This window comes from Carcharhinus amblyrhynchos, chromosome 10 (assembly GCF_965287045.1).
Source record: "Carcharhinus amblyrhynchos chromosome 10, sCarAmb.v2.hapA, whole genome shotgun sequence".
Taxonomy (NCBI): domain Eukaryota; kingdom Metazoa; phylum Chordata; class Chondrichthyes; order Carcharhiniformes; family Carcharhinidae; genus Carcharhinus; species Carcharhinus amblyrhynchos.
Genome location: NC_137333.1, coordinates 107471160 through 107495619, shown reverse-complemented (window position 1 = coordinate 107495619; position 24460 = coordinate 107471160). Strand labels below are relative to the sequence as shown.

Here is a 24460-nt window from a genome sequence, read left to right as displayed (position 1 = left end):
TGATGAAGAAGTTCACAGATTACATTAACATTGGCAGGGTGATAAATAGTGAGAAGGATAGTGGTAGATTGCTGGAGGATATCAATGGACTGGTCAGCTGGGCAGAGAAGAGGCAAATGGAATTCAACCTGGAAAGGTATGAGGTAATGCACTTGGGGAAGGCTAACAAGACAAACGATTACAGTACGCATGGTAGGACCCTGGAACATACTGAAGATCAGAGGAACCTTAGAGCACATATCCACAGATCCACATATCCAGTTGACAAGGCAGGTCGATAAAATGGTTAAAAAGGCATATGGGACACTTGCCCCGATTAGCCCTGATTAGGCGAATACAAGAGCACGGAGATCATGTTGGAACTGTATAAAACATTGATTGAATGTGATTGAGCTGGAGGGGGTTCAGAGGAGATTCACCAGGAACCAGGATGCTGCCTGGGCTGGAGAGTCTGAGCTACGAGGAGAGATTGGATAGGCTGGAACTGTTTTTCTTGAAGCAGCGAAGGTTGAGAGGGATGATATACACCTGATAGAGGTGTATAACATAATGAAGGGCAAAAATAGAATGTAGGAAGGTATAAATAGGAAGGTATTTTTATCATTAGTAGAGACATCAATAATAACCAGAGGGCACAGATTTAAGGTAAGAGGTAGAAAGCTAAGAGCGGAATTGAGGCACCTAGAGGGTGGTGCGAGTCTGGAACTCACTGCCTAACAGAGTGGTTGAGTCAGAATCTTTCATAACATTTTAGAAGTTTTTAGACACTTACTTGGGCTGCCATAAAGTGCTAGAAAATGGGGTTAGTGAAGTCAGCTCTTTGTTGACTGGTGTGGACACAATATGCCAAATACTCTCCTGTACTATAAACAACTATGAATCGAGAAGAACTTGTAAACTGAGATTGATGCAGAATTATTTAGAAAGAATGAATAGATGCAATAGTGGTCAACTACTGATGTGATAAGCCCCCAGACCATGGCGAAAGCTTTGACTCAAATCTGAGAGATGTGATAAGGAAGGAAACAGCTAAGCAGCTAACAATTGTCTTTAGAAATTTGAACTTACTGGAAATTGACTGGGATAATCAGGTAGGACAGGAAGATATTTGTAGAGTTAATGGAAGACTGATTTAGAACTCAAGTTTGTAAAAGAAGCAATATAAGAACATAAGAAATAGGAGCAGGAGTAGGCCATCTAGCCCTCCGAGACTGCCCGCCATTCAATAAGATCATGGCTGATCTGAAGTGGATCAGTTCCACTTTCCCGCCTGCTCCCCATAACCCTTAATTCCCTTGTCTATCAGAAATCTATCTACCCATGACTTAAATATATTCAACTAGGTAGCCTCCATCACTTCAATGGGCAGAGAATTCCAGGGATTCACCACCCTGAGTGAAGAAGTTCCTCCTCAACTCCATTCTAAACTGTCCCCCCTCTTATTTTGAGGCTGTGCCTTCTAGTTCTGGTTTCCTTTCTAAGCGGAAAGAATCTCTCTAGCTCTACCCTACCTAGCCCCTTCATTATCTTGTAGGTCTCTGTAAGATCCCCCCTCAGCCTTTTAAACTCCAACGAGTACAGGCCCAGTCTATTTAATCTCTCCTCATAAACTAACCCCCTCATCTCCGGTATCAGCCTGGTGAACCTTCTCTGTACTCCCTCCAAGGCCAGTAAATCCTTTTGCAAATAAGGGAACCAAAACTGCACACAGTACTCCAGCTGCAGCCTCACCATAGATAGAAAACATTGAGTAATTGGGAACTAGTATAATCAAAATCTGGGTAGAAAGGTGGATGAGATTTTAAATGCCAGTTATTATAGAATTCTCACATTTGACATTACTAGGAATGGAAAGGTTACAAATATCCAATGAAATTGAACTGTGACGAGGATGCAGAGATCCTTCAGAACGATCTGGATAGGTTGGGAGATTTGATTTGATTTGATTTATTATTGTCACATGTATTAACATACAGTGAAAAGTATTGTTTCTTGCGCGCTATACCGACAAAGCATACTGTTCACAGAGAAGGAAGTAAGAGAGTGCAGAATATATGTAGTATTACAGTCATAGCTAAGGTGTAGAGAAAGATCAGCTTAATGCAAGGTAGGTCCATTCAAAAGTCTGACAGCAGCAGGGAAGAAGCTGTTCTTGAGTCGGTTAGTACGTGATCTCAGACTTTTGTATCTTTTTCCTGAAGGAAGAAGGTGGAAGAGAGAATGTCCAGGGTGTGTGGGATCCTTAATTAAGTTTGGCTGCTTTGCCGAGGCATCAGGAAGTGTAGACAGAGTCAATGGATGGGAGGCTGGTTTGTGTGATGGATTGGGTGAATGGGTTAATCAATGGCAGATGCAGTATAATTTGGATAAATGTGAGGTTATTCACTTTGGACGTAAAAACAAGAAGGCAGGTCACTACCTGATGGTGATAAATTGGGAGAGGGGAGTGTGCAGAGGGACCTGGGTGTCTTTGTGCACCAGTCACTGAAGGTAAGCATGCAGGTACAGCAGGCGGTAAAGAAGGCAAATGGCATTTTGACCTTCATAGCAAGAGGTTTCGAGTACAGGAGCAGGGATATGTTGTTGCAATTATACAGGGCCTTGGTGAGGCCACACCTAGAGTATTGTGTGCAGTTTTGGTCTCCTTTTCTGAAGGTGTTCTTGTTCAACCTTTGTTGCAGCAAAAGTTTACCAGGCTGATTCTGGGGATGGCAGGACTGATGTATAAGGAGAGATTGACTAGGTTAGGATTGTAGAGACTTATAAAATTCTAACAGGACTAGACAGGATAGATGCAGGGAGTATATTAAAACATAGAACATAGAACATTACAGCGCAGAACAGGCCCTTCGGCCCACGATGTTGCGCCGACCAGTTAAAAAGCAATGACCCTCTAAGCTAAACCAAACCCTTTCCATCCATAAACCTATCCACGGATCTCTTAAACGCCCCCAAACTAGGCGCATTTACAACTGCAGCAGGCAGGGCATTCCAATCCCTCACCACCCTCTGGGTAAAGAACCTACCCCTGATATCCGTCCTATAACTACCACCCCTTAATTTAAAGCTATGCCCCCTCGTGCTAGCTTTCTCCATCCGAGGAAAAAGGCTATCACTGTCCACCCTATCCAAACCTCTAATCATCTTATATGTTTCAATAAGGTCCCCTCTTAGCCGCCTTCTTTCTAACGAAAACAACCTCAAATCCCTCAGTCTCTCCTCATAGGACCTCCCCTCCATACCAGGCAACATCCTGGTAAACCTCCTCTGCACCCTCTCCAAAGCCTCCACATCCTTCCTATAATGTGGGGACCAGAACTGTACACAATACTCCAAGTGTGGCCGCACCAGAGTCTTGTACAGTTGCAACATGACGCTGCGGCTCCTAAATTCAATCCCCCTACCAATAAACGCCAAGACACCGTATGCCTTCCTAACAACCCTATCTACTTGATTCCCAACTTTCAGGGATCTATGTACACGTACACCTAGATCCCTCTGTTCATCCGCACTATTCAGAGTCCTACCATTAGCCCTATACTCTACACATCTGTTATTCCTGCCAAAATGAATTACCTCACACTTTTCCGCATTAAACTCCATCCGCCACCTCTCGGCCCAGCTCTGCAACTTGTCCAAGTCTCCCTGTAAACTAAGACACCCTTCCTCACTATCTACCACACCTCTGACTTCCCGATGGTGGGGGTGTCCAGAACCAGGAGTCACAGTCTGAGGATTCAGGGTAGACCATTTAGGTCGGAGATAAGGAAACATTTCTTCACCCAAAGAGTGGTGAGCCTGTGGAATTTATTACCACAGGAAGTAGTTGATGCCAAAACATTGAATGTATTCAAGAGGCGGCTGGATATAGCACTTGGGGCGAATGGGATCAAAGGTTATGGGAGAAAGCAGGATTAGGCTATTGAGTTGGATGGTCAGCTACGACTGCAATAAGAGCAGGCTCGAAGGGCCAAATGGCCTCCTGCTGCTCCTATTTTCTATGTTTCTATGGAAGCTGGCATTTTACAGGTGTCTAGTCTAAAGGAATCATCAGAGTGGACGTGGCAGGTTTGAATATAACTAGGGGTGGAATTTTCCCATCCCACGTGCCACAGGAATTGTCGCAGGAGGGACATGAACCATGCAAAGATACATTGACCTCGGGTGGGATTTACTGGCCTTGAGGCGTGCATGGCTGGAAAATGTCACCCTAGGTATACGCTGAAAACTGTAATGTTACTTCAAGCTGGTGATTCTGAATGTAATTGATGGCTACAATCAAAACAAAGGTACCAAATTATAGGCACGCTTGTCTGGTTGAATGGGACTGCCAAGCAACTCATCAAGAAGGGAAAATAATTCCATGAAGGGACAGTGCACAAATTCAGACAGATTCAAAATCAAAACATCTGGGCAGGAGTTTTGTTCCTGTGACCGAGGCCCCCACACTGCTTGGTGATCTGTTTGGAGTCCTTTGTTGCTTCCATGGGAGAGACCCATCAATATAAATGTCATCACTTAACTCGCCTGTTTTGCATGGGATTTAGGACCCTAGAGATGGGAATACTACTTCACTAAGAGTTGCTGGCCAATCAGTGGCTTGCAGCTCCCAATTTCCAGCACAGGAATGCTCTGAAGCTCAGCCCAAGGATCAGCGCAGGATGACTGGATGAGAGTTGTTGGGGGGGAGTCATTGGAGAATGACAGTCGGGAGGGAGTCAAAGTTAGAGCGAGGAATTTTAGTAGCACCCATCCTACCTAGTGCCGAGGTATTGAATGACAATAAGCCGGCCTTCTGGAGGTGTATGGGAGAACCATACGAGATCCATTAAATCCCAGAGCTGATGTTAAATTCTGGTGGACTCAGGGATAACAGATGTCACATGGCTCACTGATGAGCCACAGGATTCCTGCCTCAGGTCCTTCCTGCCCCCAGCTTAATTGGGAACAGAAAAATCCTTCCTGTATCAACTCTGCAGGTATAGAATTGTTTGAATTCTGTATGCTTCAATGAGATTACGTCCATTCTTTCCTCATAGAGAAATCCAACTATCCCATGGATTAGTCTGGTGAAACTTTTGTTGCAGTCCCTCCCTGATAAATAGATCCTCCCTTAGGTACAGAGATTAAAACAGTGAACAATCCAGATGCAGTCTCACTTGCTTGGAGCAAGCCCTTTTTTTGCCGTACACAAATCCTCTTGCAATAAAGGCCAACGTACCATTTGCCCTAATTACCTGCTGCACTGCATGCTAGCTTTCAGAGACTTAAGAACAAAGAAATTTGGTCCATACGGACAACAAAACTTCTCAATCTCTCACCATTTAAGAAACAGTCTCTGTAATAGCAAAACTCACAGCAGTGAAACGGCTGGTAAAGTAATAACTTTATTTACAGGATAAAGAGCTATTTAGAACATAGAACATAGAAAACTACAGCACAAACAGGCCCTTCGGCCCACAAGTTGCGCTGATCATATCCCTACCTACCAGGCCTATCTATAACTCTCAATCCCATTAAATCCCATGTACTCATCCAGAAGTCTCTTAAAAAACCTCAACGAGTTCTCCTCTACCACCACCAATGGCAGCCGATTCCACTCACTCACCACCCTCTGAGTGAAAAACTTACCCCTGACATCTCCTCTGTACCGACTCCCCAGCACCTTAAACCTGTGTCCTCTCGTAGCAACCATTTCAGCCCTGGGAAATAGCCTCCGAGAATCCACCCTATCTATTCCTCTCAACATCTTATAAACCTCTATCAGGTCACCTCTCATCCTTCGTCTCTCCAGGGAGAAAAGACCTAACTCCCTCAACCTATCCTCATAAGGCATGCCACCCAACCAGGCAACATCCTCGTAAATCTCCTCTGCACCCTTTCAATAGCTTCCACATCTTGCTTGTAATGAGGCGACCAGAACTGCGCACAGTACTTCAAGTGGGGTGTGATAAAGCTACAAGAACTACTTACACCAAAATAACAATACTATCATAACTATCACAAGCTGCTTGCCAGGTCCCAGCTGCCAGATTGAACCTCATTCTCCAGCTCCAATCATGTGTGGTGCCATCCCAATGGTTGGGAGTTATGTGAGGCCCCCGAGATTTGTCAAGACCTCAGACAAGAAGTTCATATGGTCTCCAAGGTTGCCATGACATTTTTTCCCCTTCAACTCCTCTATTTCCTAAAGATCTTGAGTCAATACCTCAGTCTAAGAGAGTATTTTCACCTATGGGAGTTTACGAGCGTGATGGAGTATCACTAGTTGGGGTTTCTTTGGGGATTGTCTTGCTCCAACCAGCCTCTCCATCAATTTCTGTTGGTACAAGGACAACCTCTGCTGTTGTTTCTTTAGCTTCCACAGCAACAGATCCAGAGGTTGCTGTGGCCTGTTGGGCTTTTTTGATATTTTGGTTAATACTAACTGTGGTCATGTTTGGTGTTGGTGACTCTACTGGCTCTGGTGGGAGCTCTTTTTTTCTCAAATGGCTTCAATGTTTTCTCAGGATCTTGTCTTGGGGTCTCATCTCGTACAACACTGGTCCAGTCTTTGCTACTATAATTCTTGAGATCCTGCTAGGACCGCTGCCAAAGATCCTCACGAAAACTTGATAATTTATCTTAAATGATGTTTGCCTTCGAGCAGTCGTGATTCCATTTTGAAATCTTGCCTAGACTCCACCTTTCCACCAAATTTGGAAATATGAGACTTAGACCAAAAAACCTACCATCTCACTCGCCATGGAATCAGGGTGGGCGAGGTTCCAGAACAGAAATCTCCATTGGCCTCGGGCGGGATTTTCTGATCTCGCCCGTTTGAGTTGTAAAAGCCATCCTTAGTTTCTGCGCAGTATCAGTTCTGCTGGGATTATTACTGTTTTTGAGCGTGAGGTGGGTTTTATAGGCTAATAAAATCATACAATCTAGTGAACATGGATGCCAGTGACTGCTTTACATTCTGATCTGAAAGTTTGTACTGCTCGTTCCACCAACCCATTTGACAATGGGCAGCATGGTGCTGTTTTGATGTAGAACATAAAACACTACAGCACAAACAGGCCCTTCGGCGCACAAGTTGCGCCAATCACATCTATACCTACTGAGCCATAGAACTATCTGTAACTCCCAATCCCACTAGAATCCATATACTCATCCAGAAGTCTTTTAAAAGACCCCAGCGAGTTCACCTCTACCACCACCGATGGAAGCTGATTCCACTCACTCACCACCCTCTGAGAGAAAAACTTACCCCTGACATCTCCTCTGTACTTGCTTCCCAGCACCTATAACCTGTGTCCTCCAGTAGCGACCATTTCAGCCCTGGGAAATAGCCTCTAAAAATCCACCTATCTATTCCTCTCAACATTTTATAAACCTCTATCAGGTCGCCTCTCAACCTTCATCTCTCCAGGGAGGAGACCTAGCTCCCTCAACCTATCTTCATAAGGCATGCCTCCCAATCCAGGCAACATCCTTGTAAATCTCCTCTGCACCCTCTCAATAATTTCCACATCCTTCCTGTAGTGAGGCGACCAGAACTGCGCACAGTCCTCTGAGTGGGGTCTGACAAGGGTCTTATAAAGTTGCAGCATTACCTCCCAACTCCTAAACTCAATCACTCCATTAATGAAGGCCAGTACACCATATACCTTCTTTACCACATCTTCCACCTGCGAGGCTGATTTGAGCGTCCTATGGACCCGCACCCCAAGATCCTGCTGCTCTTCAACACAGCTAAGACTCCTACCCTTGATATTGTACTCCTTCATCCCATTGGTCCTGCCAAAATGGACCACTACACATTTATCTGCGTTGAAGTCCATCTGCCACTTCTCCGCCCAGTCTTGCATCCTATCTATGTCACGCTGGAACTTCTGACATCCCTCCAGACTATCCACAACACCACCAACCTTCATGTCGTCGGCGAATTTACGAACCCATCCCTCCACTTCCTCATCCAGGTCATTTATGAAAATGACAAACAGCAAAGGTCCTCGAACAGATCCCTGGGGCACTCCACTGGTGACCGACCTCCATACAGAAAAAGACCCATCTACAACCACTCGCTGCCTTCTGCAGGCAAGCCAGTTCTGGATCCGCAAGGCCAAAGGCCCTTGGATCCCATGCCCTCTCACCTTCTCAAGAAGTCTTGCATGGAGTACCTTATCAAACACCTTGCTGAAGTCCATGTAAACCACGTCCACTGCTCTTCCTTTGTCAATGTGTTCAGTCGCATTTTCAAAGAACTCAACTAGACTCGTAAGGCACGACCCGCCCTTGACAAAGCCGTGCTGACTATTTCTGATCATTCTAAACTTCTCTAAATGCTCATAAATCTTGTCCCTCAGAATCCTCTCCATCAACTTACCAAGCACTGACGTCAGACTCACTGGTCGGTAATTTCCCGGGCTATCTCTGTTCCCTTTCTTGAAAATAGGAACCACGTCCGCAATCCTCCAATCCTCCAGAACCCCTTCCGTCTCCATCAATGATGCAAAGATCATCGCCAGGGGCTCTGCAATCACTTCTCTCACCTCCCACAGTAACCTGGGGTCCATCCCAACCGGTCCCGGCGACTTATCTATCTTGACAGAATTTAAAAGTTCCAACACATCCTCTTTCTCAACATCCACATACTCAAATGTACTTAATACCATTGAAAAGCATGAATTTCTGGAACTCCATGTTGGTAAAACAGTGCTATAATCTAAAACCAGCATCTCTGGTCCTGCGTGAATGCAAAAATACTGATATAATTTTTCAACTACTGCGTATGTTGTAGCATCCATCTATTTAGTGTGCGTGTCATTAAATAAAAGATGCATAAAACCTATGAAGGGACCTGCAAAATCTACATGCAACCTTACCCAAAGACTATCAGGCCGTTCTTAGGGGTGCAAAAAGGCAGTGGGAGATATATTCCGTTGTTTTTGACAGTGCTTACGTTGCTTAACTACATGTCGACGTTGATTCTGGGCCACCACAAGTAACTCCTCACCAACATTTTCATTTTTCATATGCCTGATGGGCGCTATGTAGTTTCTGTAATAATAAATGTCTTCCTGGGTGTGGTTAGCACTGCTGCTTCACAGCTCCAGGGACCTGGGTTCGATTTCCAGCTTGGGTCACTGTCTGTGTGGAGCATGATCTCCTCGTGTCTGCGTGGGTTTCCTCTGGGTGCTCTGGTTTCCTCTCACAATCCAAAGATGTGTGGGTTAGGTTGATTGGCCATGCTAAAATTGCCCCTTGGTGTCCTGAGATGCGTAGGTTAGGGGGATCAGTGCACAAATATATGGGGGTAGGGCCTGGGTGGGATTGTGGTTGCTACAGACTCGATGGGCCAGATGCTCTTTTTCTGCACTGTAGAGTTCTATGATTCTATGATGATTCCTGAATTGGGAACAACTACTCGTGATTCTCAGAGGATCACAGCTTAGTTCAGCTTTTTGAGCCAAGTAAGGCACCCTAGCCTCTGAAATTTGACTATAGAACCCTCTGCTTAATATCAGGTTTCTGATAGTGTCCAAGTTCTGATATATTTTGCAGGTAATGGCACTGTTTCTATGCAGTTGAAAGTCATTGCAACTTCTGACACTGGTGGGGGAGTTGAACTAATGGGCAATGGTAGGCAGCTTAAAGCATCAACGTTGGCTTCCGTGCTCCAGTGTTACTACTGATAGTGAAATACCTTCGGAATTACTAATCTAATTCAGGGTGTAAGTAAGCATGACTCGTGTCTAGTTTAGTAAATGGCATCATCGGCTAATTTGGCACACAGATCTTTGAATCTCGGCATGGAATATCTGTCTAATTTGGTGGCTGGATCGTCAGTTAGATTGTAATCCCCGCAAATGTGGATGACAATGAGAGGACAGGTGCAACCAACTCCGCAAATGGCATTGCCTTTTGATGCCCAGATCTTCAAGTTCTGCTTCCACCTTTTCCATCATGGGGTCGTACTTAGTAATATTTTGGCATGGCCCTGCAGCATCTTTATTTTACTCAGTTCTTCTCGGAAAACCTTGGGATAACTTTGGATTAATCCATATAATCTCCATTCAGGTTGAATATCTCTATCCAATTTACCTTAATATGTTGGAGCCAGTCCATCCCCATCAGACTTGGTCTCGTCCAAGTATGACAAAAAGCAGGAGTTGGGCACACTGCCAGTAAGTGACCAAAGCTATCATGGTCCTCTTGATTTTAAGCATCCTTCCCTTATCAGTGGCTAGCCTGGCTTGCAGGGATTTTCCAACCTCAATGGGTTTGACCCCCATCTTGTAAATAATGGAACATTTGTTCCCCAATGACAGTTGCCAAAGCCCCAGTATTCATTTTCATTTTCAAAGGACGTCTGTTCACTAGCAGTACCATGGTAATTGGGGCCACTTTGCCCACGTCAAATGGTTCGGTGTTAATATGTTTCGTTCCGGTGACTGACACTTCTCCACACGGTGGATCGATGCTGGCTTTTGTCCCTTTGCTGAACTGAACAGGCTCTGTTTTCTTCTATATTTATGCCTTAGGTGACCTCTTCTACTGGATCCGAAACACTCTGTGTCCCAAAACCTACACTTTTCTGGGGGATGGTTACCTTACCCCCACATCTAAAGCATTCAGCAAAATTTCTTTTTGATTGAAATGAAGGATTTTGCCTCAATTTCCACTTCCACCTCTCTTTCTTTGCTTGAACAGGCACCCTCAACTCTGGTGCTGCAGCTTACAGACCGTCTCCCCAGCTGATGGACCTCACCTTCAGGCATGCTTTGCAGTTCCTGGGCACCTGTTTCTGCACTTTCCATGGACAAAGTTATTTCCATGCCCTTTTTAAAGTCTCTGCCAGCAATTTCTTTTGGATAGCTATGTTTCAGGGGAGATGATGGCTTCATGGCATTATTGCTAGACTATTAATGCAGAATCTCAGTTGGAGGCCCAGGTTTGAATCCTGCCATGATGGATGGTGGAATTTAAATTCAGTAAAAATATCTGGAATTAAGAATCTACTGATGACCATGAAACCATTGATGATTGTCAGAAAAACCATCTGGTTCACTAATGATCTTTAGGGAAGGAAATCTGCCATCCTTACCTGGTCTGGCCTATTGAAATGAGTAATTACTCTGTTCTCACTCTCTATATATATATAAATCATTTCATCATAGTGATGATGATGATGCTGGTGGTGGTAATGTCGATGGAAATGATGGTGATCGTGGTGCTGATGGTGGCGGCCGTATTGGGACGGGTTTAAACTAAGAGAGCAAGGGGATGGGAACCTACATAAGGATTCAGAGCAGGGGAATCAAGAACAAGAGGAAAAGGTAGCAAAGAAAATAAGAAAAGTGATAGGCAAAGAAATCAAGGGCCAGAATCAGACAAGGACACAATAAAAAATAGTAGGAATAGGACAAGAAATGTTAAAAGGGCTCATCTTAAGGATTTGTACTGGAACGCATGGAGTGTTTGACACAAAGTGGATGAAATAGTCACGCCAATAGATCTAACAGAGTATGATATAGTTGGCATTACAGAGACAGAGCTGAAGTTAAGTTTATTTATGAGTCACAAGTAGGCTTACACTAACACTGTAAGAAGTCTCAGAACACCAGTTAAAGTCCAACAGGTTTATTTGGTAACACGAGCTTTTGGAGCGCTGCCCCTTCCATCAGGTGAGCTGCGTTCTGAAAGCTCATGCTACCAAATAAACCTGTTGGGCTTTAACTGGTGTTCTGAGACTTCTTACTGTGCCTAGCCCCTTCCAACGCCGGCATCTCTACATTAACTCTGCAAGGAAGTTACTGTTAAAATCCCCTAGTTGGCACACTCTGGCGCCTGTTCGGATACACTGAGGGAGAATTTAGCACGGCCAAAGCACCTAATCAGAATGTCTTTTGGACTGTGGGAGGAAACCGGAGCACCCGGAGGAAACCCATGCAGACACAGGAGAATGTGCAGACTCTGCACAAACAGTGACCCATGCAGGCAGGTCCCTGGCGCCGTGAGGCAGCAGTGGTAATCACTGTGTTACAATGCCGCCTCCAAGGTGACCAAGGATGGGAACTAAACATTAAGGGCTATTCAGTGTTTAGGAAGGACAGACAGAAAGCAAAAGGTGGTGGAGTTGCATTGTTGATTAAAGAAGATATTGATACGATATTGAGGAAAGATGTTAGCATAGATGATGTGGAATTTGTCTAGATTAAGTTAAGAAACACCAAGGGGCAAAAAATATTTGTGTGGGTAGTATACAGACCACCACACTGTAAGTTTAAGTTCATTTATTAGTGTCACAAGCAGGTTTACAGTAACACTGCAATGAAGTTACTGCGAAAATTCCCTAGTCACCAATAAGGTTGGCTCAATGACCTACCTCCCTTGCAGGTTCTTTTTTCAGGAACTCACCCTTCCCCCTCCAGGTGTTGAAATTTTAGCGACTGTAAGCAGATTTATTTTTGATGCCAATATTGTAATGCGAGGTATCATGACCAGGAAGCCGTGAATTACAAAGGTGACTTATTGAAGGAAAGATGAAACTATATAAAACCAAGCTCAATATAGATGTATGTCAATTCTCACAAACTGCCAGGCTCACACTGGTGATTCCTCCAACAACACTCATAAAGCTTGACACCATCCAGGACAAAGCAGCTCGCTTGATTGGCTCCACATTTATAAACATTCAATCCTGTACCATTGACACTCAGTAGCAACAGTATTATCTACAAGATGCAATTCACCAATGATGCACCTTCCAAACACACGGCCACTTCCATCTAGAAGAACAAGGGTAGCACATACATGGGACACCAGCAACTGCAAATTCCCCTCCAAGCCACTCACCATTCTGACTTGTAAATATATCAGCATTCCTTTGCAGTTGCTGGGTCAAAAACCTGGAATTCCCTCCCTAATGGCATTGTGGGTCAACCTACAGCACATGGACTGCAGTGATTCAAGAAGGCAGCTCACCACTACCTTCTTAAGGGCAACTAGGGATGGGCAATAAATGCTGGCCAGTCAGTGATGCCCGTGCCCCATGAATGAATAAAAAACTTTTACAGATGCACCATTGAAAGTATTCTTTCTGACTGTATCACAGCTTGGTATGGCTCCTGCTCTGTCCAAGATCACAAGAAACTACCAAGGGTCGTGAACAAAGTCCAATCATTCATGCAAACCAGCCTCCCATCCATTGACTCTGTCTACACTTCCCACTGCCTCAGAAAACCAGCCAGCATAACCAAAGACCTCACACACCTTGGACCATCTCTTCCACCTTCATCCATTGGGAAAAAGATCCAAAAGTCTGGGGTCATGTACCAACCAACTCAAGAACAGCTTCTTCCCTGTTGCCACCAGGCTTTTGAATGGATTTACCTCGCACTAAGTTGATCTTTCTCTACACCCAAGCTATGACTGTAACACTACATTTTGCACTCTCTCGTTTCCTTCTCTATGAATGGCATGCTTTATCTGTATATCTTGCAAGAAACAATATTTTTCACTGTATACTAATACATGTGACAATAATGAATCAAATCAAATCCCTCCGCTTTTAATTTTTCTATACCATCTTAAATAACCAAGTTATTCAAGCCCAAATTCTAATGAAACATTATATACATGAGTTGGGCAATATAAATTGAGTTTTTGAGGGATTTTTATGTTTCTTGGAAAAGGATGTAATTTTATAGTCTATGATTCTTCCACTGGATCACCCTTAATAGGAACTGCAAAGAATAGGTCCAAGACCTCTTGTCTAGGCAAGCTCATCCAGAAGATTAAAATGCATGGGATCCATGGTGACTTGGCTGCTTGGGTAATAGGTTTGCTGATGACACAAGATAGGTAGAGTTGTGGATGGTGTAGAAGGTTGTCAAAAGATGTAGTGGGATACAGATCAATTGCAGATATGAGCGGAGAAATGGCAGATGGAGTTTAATCCAGGCAAGTGTGAGGTGCTGCACTTTGGGAGAGCAAATTTTAAGTTAATATACTGTTAATGGCTGGACCCTGAACTGCATTGATGTACAGAGGGACCTTGGAGTTCAAGGTTATTGGTCCCTGAAAGTGGCCACAGAAGTGGATAGGGTGCTAAAGAAGGCGAATGGCATGCTTGCCTTTACTGATCAGGTCATTGAGTACAAGAGTCAGAATGTCATGTTGCAGCTTTATAAAACTGCGTTAAATTCAAGTCGCCACATTACAGGAAGGATGTGTGGCTTCGGAGAGGATGCAGAAGAGGTTAACCAGGATGCTGCCTGGATTAGAGGGTTTGAGCTATAAGGAGAGGCTGGACAAACTAATGATGTTTTCTCTCGAGCAGTGGAGGCTGAGGGGAGACCTGATAGAAGTCTCTACAATTATGAGAGGCATAGATAGGGTTGCCAGTCAGAATCTTCTTCCCAGAGTGGAAATGCCTAATACTAGGGGACACCCACTTAAGATGAGAGGGGGAAAGTTCAAAGGAGATGAGAAGGGCAAGTTTTTTACACTGAGAATGGCAGGCATCTGGAACACGCTGCTAGGGATAGTGGTGCAGGCAGATACGTTGGGGCATTTAAGGGGCTTTTAGATCAGCACATGAATATGCAAAGAATAGAAGATATGGACCAAGAGCAGACAGAAGGGACTGGTTTATTTTGGCGTTATGTTTGGCACAATATTGTGGGCCGAAGGGCCTGTTCCTTTGCTGCACTGTTTAATGTTCTGGTACAGGCAGTTCATTACAACTTGCTTTCACAGAGATATCAGTTATGTTTATAACAGGTCGAGCAGGTACTCACAGGTACTTTGGTGCATATAGAGTCCAAAACATTTCTTGGCTTATTGATGAGATCTTGAGGCTGTGTATTTTTAAACATGAACATTTTTACTGGTAGGCTTTAACTGTACAGTTCCAAATATGGTCTCCCATGGAGCTCTTCCATCCAGGCTTGCTGCTTTTCCATTCGCATGACCATTTCAGAGTTCTTCTTCTGACGCATAAACTCAGTTTCTTTCTCTCTGAATTGCTGATTCTTCTGTCAATTTCTTCATAGAAATATGGAAACTTAGAATCAGGTATAGGCCATTCGGTCCTTCGAGCCTGCTCTGCCATTCATCTTGATCATGGCTTATCATTGAATTCAACATCCTGATCCCCGCTTCCCCCCATATCCCTTGATCCTTGTAGCCCCAAGATCTATATCTAATTTCTTCTTGAAATCAGACAACATTTTGGCCTCAACTACATTCTGTGGGAGTGAATTCCACACATTCACCATTCTTTAAAGAAATTTCTCCCCACCTCAGTCCTAAAATGTTTACCCCTTGTCCTGAAACTATGACTCCTAGTTTTGAATTCCCCCACTATTGAGAACATTCTTTCTGAATCCACTATGTCTAATCCTGTTGGAATTTTGTCAGGTTCCCTGAAATCCCCTCTCACTCTTCTAAACTCTAGTGAATATAACCCTAACCAACTTAGTCTCACCTCATATGACAGATCTGCCATCCCAGGAATCAGCCTGGTAAACCTTCACTGGACTCCCTTTATAAGACATCCTTCATAAGAACATAAGAACATAAGAAATAGGAGCAGGAGTAGGCCATCTAGCCCTTCGAGCCTGCCCCGCCATTCAATAAGATCATGGCTGATCTGTCGTGGCTCAGTTCCACATTCCCGCCCTCTCCCCATAACCCTTAATCCCCTCTCTTATCAAAAACCCATCAACCCGCGTCTTAAAAATATTTAGCGAGGTAGCCTCCACCACTTCAAAGGGCAGAGAATTCCAGAGATTCACCACCCTTTGAGTGACGAAGTTCCTCCTCAACTCCGTTCTAAACCGCACCCCCCTTTATCTTGAGGCTGTGCCCCCTAGTCCTACTATCCTTTCTGAGCGGGAAGAGTCTCTCCACCTCTATCCTATCTATCCCATTCATCATCTTATACGTCTCAATGAGATCGCCCCTCATTCTTCTAAACTCTAACGAGTACAAGCCTAATTTATTCAGCCTCTCCTCATAGCTCAACCCCCTCAACTCCGGCATCAGCCTAGTAAACCTCCTCTGCGCTCCCTCCAAGGCCAAAATATCCTTGCGTAAGTACGGCGCCCAAAACTGCACACAGTACTCCAGCTGCGGCCTCACCAATGCCCTATACAGCTGCAGCAAGACCTCCCTACTTTTATACTCAATCCCCCTCGCTAAGAAGGCCAGCATCCCATTTGCCTTCCTGACCACCTGCTGCACCTGCAAACTGGGTTTTTGCGACTCATGCACAAGGACCCCGAGGTCCCTCTGCACCGTCGCCTGCTGCAGTTTTTCGCCACGTAAGTAATAATCCTTCCTACCATTATTCCTACCAAAGTGGACCACCTCACACTTGCCAACATTAAATTCCATTTGCCATTTCCTGGCCCATTCGCCCAGCCTATCTAGATCCTTCTGCAGACTCTCCACACCCTCCGCACAATTTGCTGTTCCACCAATCTTGGTGTCATCAGCAAATTTCGACACCCTACACTCGATTCCCTCCTCCAGATCATCTATATAAATGGTAAATAGCTGAGGCCCCAGCACCGACCCCTGGGGCACTCAACTAGTCACCATCCGCCAATCCGAATAGCACCCATTGACCCCCACTCTCTGCCTCCTATTTGACAACCAATCCTCTATCCACGCTAACACCCTACCCCCAACTCCATGTCCCCTGACCTTCTGCAATAACCTCTTGTGAGGTACCTTGTCATACGCCTTCTGAAAATCCAGAAAGACAACATCCACCGGCTCTCCTCTATCCACCGCCCTAGACACATCCTCATAGAACTCCAGTAAATTTGTCAGACACGACTTCCCTTTAACGAAACCGTGCTGCGTCTGCTCTATCAAGCAATTCCTCTCAAGGTGCCTCGCTATTTCCTCCTTGATGACGGATTCTAACATTTTACCTACAACAGACGTTAAACTAACCGGCCTATAATTCCCTGCCTTTTGCCTAGCACCCTTCTTAAACAACGGCGTAACATTAGCCGTTTTCCAATCTTCCGGCACTTCCCCGGAATCCAGCGATGTTTGGAAAATAACCACCAAGGCATCCACTATCACCTCCGCCATTTCTTTCAGAACCCTTAGATGCATTCCATCCGGTCCTGGCGACTGGTCCACAATCAGCCCCTCCAGTCTGTCGAGCACCGCCTCTCTAGTAACAGTAATGTCATTAAGACCCTCAAGTCCTACCACCTTTCCATCTCTAACACCCGGCAAATTATTCACGTCCTCCTCCGTGAAGACAGAAACAAAAAAGTTATTCAAGACCTTAGCCATATCCCCTTCCCCTACCACTAAGTCCCCCTTCTCATCCTCTGAGGGACCAACGTTCACCCTAGCCAGCCTCTTCCTTTTTTCCTCAGATAAGGACACCAAAACTGCACATAATACTTCAGATGTGGCCTCACCAACACCCTATACAATTGCAGCAAGAACATCCCTATCCCTGTATTCAAATCCTCTCACTATGAAGGCCAGCACACCATTTGCCTTCTTTACTGCCTGTTGTACCTGCGTGCTTACTTTCAACTTAACTAGTTAAACACAGAACATAGAACCTTACAGTGCAGAAACAGGCCCTTTGGCCCATTGAGTCTGCACCAAACACAATCCCATCCAGGCCCTACCCCCATACATTTACCCTCTAACCTACACATCCCTGGACACTAAGGGGCAATTTTAAGCATGGCCAATCAACCTAACCCACACATCTTTGGACTGTGGGAGGAAACCGGGGCACCTGGAGGAAACCCATGCAGACACAAGGAGAATGTGCAAACTCCACACAGACGGTGACCCGAGCACGGGAATTGAACCCAGGACCCTGGAGCTGTGAAGCAGCAGTGCTAACCACTGTGCTACCGTGCTGCCCAAGCACTTTCAGTGACTGATGCACAAGGACTCCAAGGTCTTGCTGAGTATCCACTTCTCTCAACTTACACCCATTCAAATAATAATCTGTCTTCCTATTATTGCTACCAAAGTGGATAACCTTGCATTTATCCACACTATACTGCACCTGCCAATGCATATGCTCACACACTCAGCCTGTCCAAATCACACTGAAGCATCTCTGCATCCTCCTTACAGCTCACCCTCCCACCCAACTTTGTATCATCTGCAAATTTGGAGATAATACATTCAGTTCCCTCTTTCAAATCATTAATATATAATGTGAACAGTTGGGGTTCTAGCACAGATCCCTGCAGAAGCCCACTACCCACTGACTGTCAATCAGAAAAAGACTCATTTATGCCAACCCTTTGCTTCCTATCTGCTATTCAGCTTTCACAAGACATTACCTGCAATCCCATGTGCTTTAACTTTACACAGTAGTCTGTTACATGAGACCTTGTCAAAAGCCTTCTGAAAGTCTAAATAAACCATATCCACTGGTTCTCCTCAGTCAATTCTACTCGTTACATTCTAAAAAATTCCAAAAGTTTCGTCAAGCACGATGTCCGTTTTGTAAATCCATGTTGACTTTTTCTGAATACACATTCCACTGCCTTCCAAGTGCTAGTTATCAAATCCTTGATAATGGACTCTAGCAATCTCCCCAGTACTGACTAAAAGCAAATTACTGTGGATAATGGAATTTGAAACCAAAAGAGAAAACGCTAGATAATCTCAGCAGGGCTGGCAGCATCTGTAAGGAGAGAAAAGAGCTGACGTTTCGACTTTGACAAAGGGTCATCTGGACTTGAAATGTCAGCTCTTTTCTTGCCTTACAGATGCCACCAGACCTGCTGAGATTATCCAGCATTTTCTCTTTTGGGTCCCCAGTACAAATGTTAGGCTCATTGGTATGTAGTTTCCTCTTTTCTCTCTACCTCCCTTTTTGAATATTGGGTCTACATTAGCTACCCTCCAATCTGTAGAAACAATTCCAGAGAATTTTGGAAAATAACCACCAATGAATCCACTATTTCCAGGGCCACTTCCTTAAATACTCTGGGATGAAGATTATCAGGACCTGGAGGTTTAACCACCTTCAATCCCATCAATTTCCCCAAAACCATATCTCTTCTAATGCTGATTTCCTTCAGCTCCTCACTAAAACTTGTTTCTCTCAGAATTTCTGGTACATTATTATTATTATCCAGGTACATTATTACTGTTACAAATATACAGTAAATGGCAGAACTTTTAAGAGTATTGATAGGCAACAGTATCTGGGTGTACAGGTACATGTCACTGAAAGTGGCAACACAGGTGAAAAAGGTAGTCAAGAAGGCATACGGCGTGCTTGCCTTCATCAGCCGGGGCACTGAGTTTAAAAATTGGCAATCATGTTGCAGCTTTATAGAACCTTAGTTCGGCTGCACTTGGAATATAGTGTTCAATTCTGGTTGCCACACTAGCAGAAGGATGCGGAGGCTTTGGAGAGGGTACAGAAAAGATTTACCAGGATGTTGTCTGGTATGGAGGGCATTAGCTATGAGGAGAGGTTGGAGAAACTTGGTTTGTTCTCATTGGAGCGATGGAGGTTGAGGGGAGACCTGATAGAAGTCAAAAGATTATGAGGGACAGAGTGGATAGTCAGAAGCTTTTTCCCAGGGTGGAAAAGTCAATTACTAGGGGGCACAGGTTTAAGGTGTGAGGGGTAAGGTTTAAAGGAGATGTACAAGGCAAGTCTTTTTACGCAGAGGGTGGGGGTGCCTGCAACTCGCTGCTGGGGGAGATAGTGGAAGCAGATATGATAATGACTTTTAAGGGGCATCTTGACAAATACATAAATAGGATGGAAATAGAGGGATTTGGTCTCCGAAAAGGTAGGGGGCTTTAATTCAGTTGGGCAGCATGGTTGGTGCAGGCTTGGAGGGCCCAAGGGCCTGTTCATGTGCTGTAATTTTCTTTGTTCTTCCTTTGTGAAGACTGAAGCAAAGTATGAATTTAATTCCTTAGCCATTTCTTTATTCCCCGTTATGAATTTGCCTGTTGCTGACTGTAAGAGGCCTACATTTGTTTTTGTTCAATCTTTTTCTCTTTACGTACCTTTAGAAACTTTTACAGCCAGTTTTCTGTTCCCCAATAGCTTACTTTCAGAGTCTATTTTTTCCCTTCTTAATCAATTCCTTGGCTCTCCTTTGCTGAATTTTAAACTGCTCCCAATCCTTAGGCCTATTGCTTTTTCTTGCCAATTTGTATGCTTCTTCCTTGAACCTGATACTATCTACAATTTCCCTTGTAAGCCATGGTATGGCCACAGTTCCCTTACCAATCTTGCACCAAATAGGAATAAACAACTTCTGGAATTCATCTATTCATTCCTTGAATGTCTGCCATTGCCTATCCACTGATTTTGATAATGAATTTTTTTGTCTCCACAGGCATTTAAGTCCAGCAAGGGGCATGCAGGCAGCAGGTTGTAGTGGGCTGCTCTTGAATGTTGCTTCGGGAGTTGCCTATTGCTTCATGTCGTTAGTGTGCTTAAACTGGACCATCTCGAGGGCAACATGACAGCTCAGAGACTATCTCTGTTGCTGTGCGGACACATGGATTTGGGCCTGTGTCTGTGGGAGTTTGCACGTTCTCCCCGTGGTTGCGTGGGTTTCCTCCGGGTGCTCCGGTTTCCTCCCACATCCCCCAAAGATGTGCTTTTAGGCTGATTGATTGGGTACTAAAATTGTCCCTAAATTGGACCTCCCTGATCCTCGCACGTTAGACGTAGACTAAAATCATGAATAGGTCACTGAGATAGTAGGACGGCGGCGCGGGCTCGTTGGGCCGAAGGGCCTGTTTCCCGTGCTGTGTTGTTCTTTATTTATTGTTGTCACATGCATTATTATATAGTTAAATGTATTGTTTCTTGTGCATTATACAAAGCATACTGCAAATGGAGAAAGAAATAAGTGGATACAGAATGTAGTATTACAGTCATAACTTTGAAAAAGATCAACTTAATATGACGTAGTCCCGTTCAAAAGTCTGATGGCAGCAGGAAAGAAGCTGCTCTTGAGTTGGTTGATACGTGACCTCAGACTTTTGAATCTTTTTCCAGATAGAAGGTGGAAGAGAGAATGTCTGGTGTGCTGGCTGCTTTTCTGATGCAATGGGAAGTGTAAAGAGAATGAAAGCATTGTTACAGAGTTTAAAAGTATTAGAATAATTTTAAAAGCATAGAACAAGAGTAAAAGATAGAATTAGAGGCCTTCCTTTCAGTAGTGTTTCCCAGTCCAACTTACCCAATTCATATCTCAAACCATCATAGTTACTTTTATTAAGTTTCAAGACCCTGGTCTCAGAATCAACTGCATCACTATCTATCTTGACATTCCACCATATCATGGCACTCGTCACCAAGGGTTCTCTCACAAATAGATTGTCAACTAATTCTTTCTCATTGTACAAGATGGATAGAAAGTTGGTTAGCAAATGGAAAACTAAGAGTTGGCATAAATGGGTCTAATCACAGGCAATAACTAATAAAATCTTCTCAGTCAACGTGGACAAAACAGCTGAATTCCAGAGGTGAGGCGAGACTGACAGATCAAAATCACATTCGGCTGACTGTGGCATCAAGGAGCCAAACAAAACTGGAACCAATGAGTATCAAACCCATAGGCAAAACTCTCCGCTCATTGGAGTCATACCTGATACATAGGAAGATGGTTATGGTTGTGGAAGGTCATCTCAGCTCCAGGCCATCTCTACAGGAGTTCCTTGGGGTAGTGTCCTAGGCCCAACTATCTTCAGCTGCTTCATCAATGTCCTTCCCTCTGTCATAAGATCAGAAGTGGGGATGTTCGCTGGTGATTGCACAATGTTCAGCACTATTTGTGGCTCCTCAGATGCTGAAGCAGTATATATTCAAATGCAGCAAGTTCTAGATAATATCCAAGCTTGGGCTGACAAGTGGCAAGAAATATTTGCGCCACACAAATGCCAGGCAATGACCATCATCAAGAGAGTCATAGAGGTTTACAGTAGGAAAACAAACCCTTTGGCCCAACTTGTCCATGCTGCTCTTTTTTATTTTAAACCCCTAACTAATTCCAATTACCCGCATTTGGCCCCTATCCCTCTATACCCTATTTCTTATGTTCTTATGTTCTTATACCTATCTTACCCATGTAACCGTCTAAATGCTTTTTAAAAGACAAAATTGAACCCGCCACTACTACTACCTCTGGCAACTTGTTCCAGACACTCACCATTCTGTGTGTGAAAAATTGCCCCTCTGGACACTTTTGCATCTCTCCCCTCTCGCCTTAAATCTATATCCTTTAGTTTTAGACTCCCCTACCTTTGGGAAAAGATATTGACTATCAAGCTGATCTGTGCCCCTCATTATTTTATAGACCTCTATAAGATCACCCCATAGCCTCCTACACTCCAGAGAAAAAAGTCCCAGTCTATCAAGACTCTCCTTATAACTCAAACTATCAAGTCCGGATAGCATCCTAGTAAATCTTTTCTGCACTCTTTCTAGTTTAATAATATCCTTTCTGTAATAGGGTGGCCAGAAACGTACACAGTATTCCAAGTGTGGCCTTACCAATGTCTTGTACAACTTCAACAAAACATTCCAACTCCTGTATTCAATGTTCTGACCCATGAAACCAAGCATGCCTTATTCACCACTCTGTCCACCTGTGACTCCACTTTCAAGGAACAATGAACCTAGATCTCTTTGTTCTATAACTCTTCCCGACCATTAACTAATTCCTGTCCTGGCTCGATCTACCAAAATGCATCACCTTGCATTTATCTAAATTAAACTCCATTTGCCATTCATCAGCCCACTGGCCCAATTGATCAAGATCCCTGTTCTAATCCTAGATAACCTTCTTCACTGTCTACTATGCCACCAGATATGGTGTCATCTGCAAACTTGCTAACTGTGCCTACTATATTCTCATCCGTATCAGCAATATAAATGACAAATAACAATGGAGCCAACACCGATCCCTGAGGCATACCACTGGTCACGGGCCTCCAGTTTCCTCTACAACCACCCTCTGGCTTCTGTCATCAAGCCAATTTTTATCCATTTGGCTACTGCACCTTGGATCCCATGAAATTTAACCTTATGCAACAACCTACCATGCAGTACCTTATCAAAGGCCTTGCTAAAATCCATGTAGACAACATCAACTGCACTGCCCTCATCTATCTTCTTGGTTACCCCTTCAAAAAACTCAATCAAATTTGGGAGACATGATTTTTCACTCACAAAGCCATGCTGACTTTCCCTAATCAGTCCTTGCTTCTCTAAATGTCTGTAGATCCTGCCTCTCAAAAATTCCTTCCAACAACTTACCCACTACAGATGTGAGGCTCACTGGCCTGTAGTTCCCAGGCTTTTCCTGCAGCCCTTTTTAAACAAAGGCACAATATTTGCCACTCTGGCCCGAAACAAGCAGACAGCGCGCAAGTCAACCGGCGGGAAAGCTCCCCGCAAGCAGCTGGCTACCAAAGCTGCCCGCAAGAGCGCTCCAGCCATGGGCGGAGTGAAGAAGCCTCACCGCTACCGGCCCGGCACTGTGGCTCTGCGGGAGATCCGCCGTTACCAGAAATCCACCGAGCTGCTGATCCGCAAGCTGCCCTTCCAGTGCCTGGTGCGGGAGATCGCTCAGGACTTCAAGACCGACCTGCGCTTCCAGAGCTCGGCCATCATGGCCCTGCAGGAGGCTAGCGAGGCTTACCTGGTGGGGGTCTTTGAGGACACCAACCTGTGTGCCATCCACGCCAAGCGAGTCACCATCATGCCCAAAGACATCCAGCTGGCCCGCCGCATCCGCGGGGAGCGCGCCTAAACTGACCGGACCCACTATTGGCCTTTGAAATCCAGAAAGAAACACCTGTGACTATCGATGATTCAAATATCTCTGCTGGGGGACCCGCAATTTCCTCCTTACTCCTCTACAGTGTCCTGAGATACACTTCATCAGGTCCCGGGATTTATCTACCTTGATGTGTTTTAAGACTTCCAGCACCTCCTTCTCTGTTAAATGTACATTCCTCAAGACATCACTATTTATTTTCCCAAGTTCCCTAACATCCATGCTTTTCTCAATAGTAAATACTGATGAGAAATATTCATTTAGGATCTCACCTATCTCTTGTGCATCCATAAATAGATGACCTTGTTGATCCTTAAGAGGTCTTACTCTCTTCTTAGTTACTCTTTGCCCTTTATGTATTTGTAGAATCTGCTTGTATTTCTCCTTTGCCCTATCTGTCAAAACAATCTTGTGTCCCCTTTTTGCCCTCCTGATTTCTCTCTTAACTCCAATCCTGCATCCTCTACACTCTTCAAGGGATCCATTTGATCCCAGCTGCCTATGCATATATGAAGATTCATATCAACTTCCACGGAGATGAGTGGAAAAGAAAATTGCGTGGAGGGTGTGGAAAGTCTGCAGAGAGAACTGGATAGGCTAAATGAGTGGGTGAGGGCCTGGCAGATGGAGTATAATGT

At 44.5% G+C, this 24460-nt stretch overlaps 1 protein-coding gene across 1 annotated transcript; it reads left to right on the top strand.

The window, feature by feature from the left end:
* The first annotated feature begins 2 nt into the window (after positions 1 to 2).
* Positions 3 to 23795, top strand: LOC145349325 (histone H3-like). Its single transcript, XM_080197825.1, has 2 exons — positions 3 to 192; positions 23368 to 23795. The coding sequence occupies exons 1-2, from the start codon at positions 3 to 5 to the stop codon at positions 23793 to 23795; spliced, it is 618 nt and encodes a 205-aa protein (XP_080053951.1).
* The last annotated feature ends 665 nt before the right edge of the window (positions 23796 to 24460 follow it).

Excerpts from the sequence above, each read along its gene's own strand:
- LOC145349325 (XM_080197825.1), top strand. The coding sequence starts at position 3 with ATGAAGAAGTTCACAGATTACATTAACATTGGCAGGGTGATAAATAGT. Across the intron at positions 193-23,367 it reads AAACGATTACAGTACGCATG|GCACAATATTTGCCACTCTG; the intron begins GTAGGACCCTGG and ends TTTTAAACAAAG.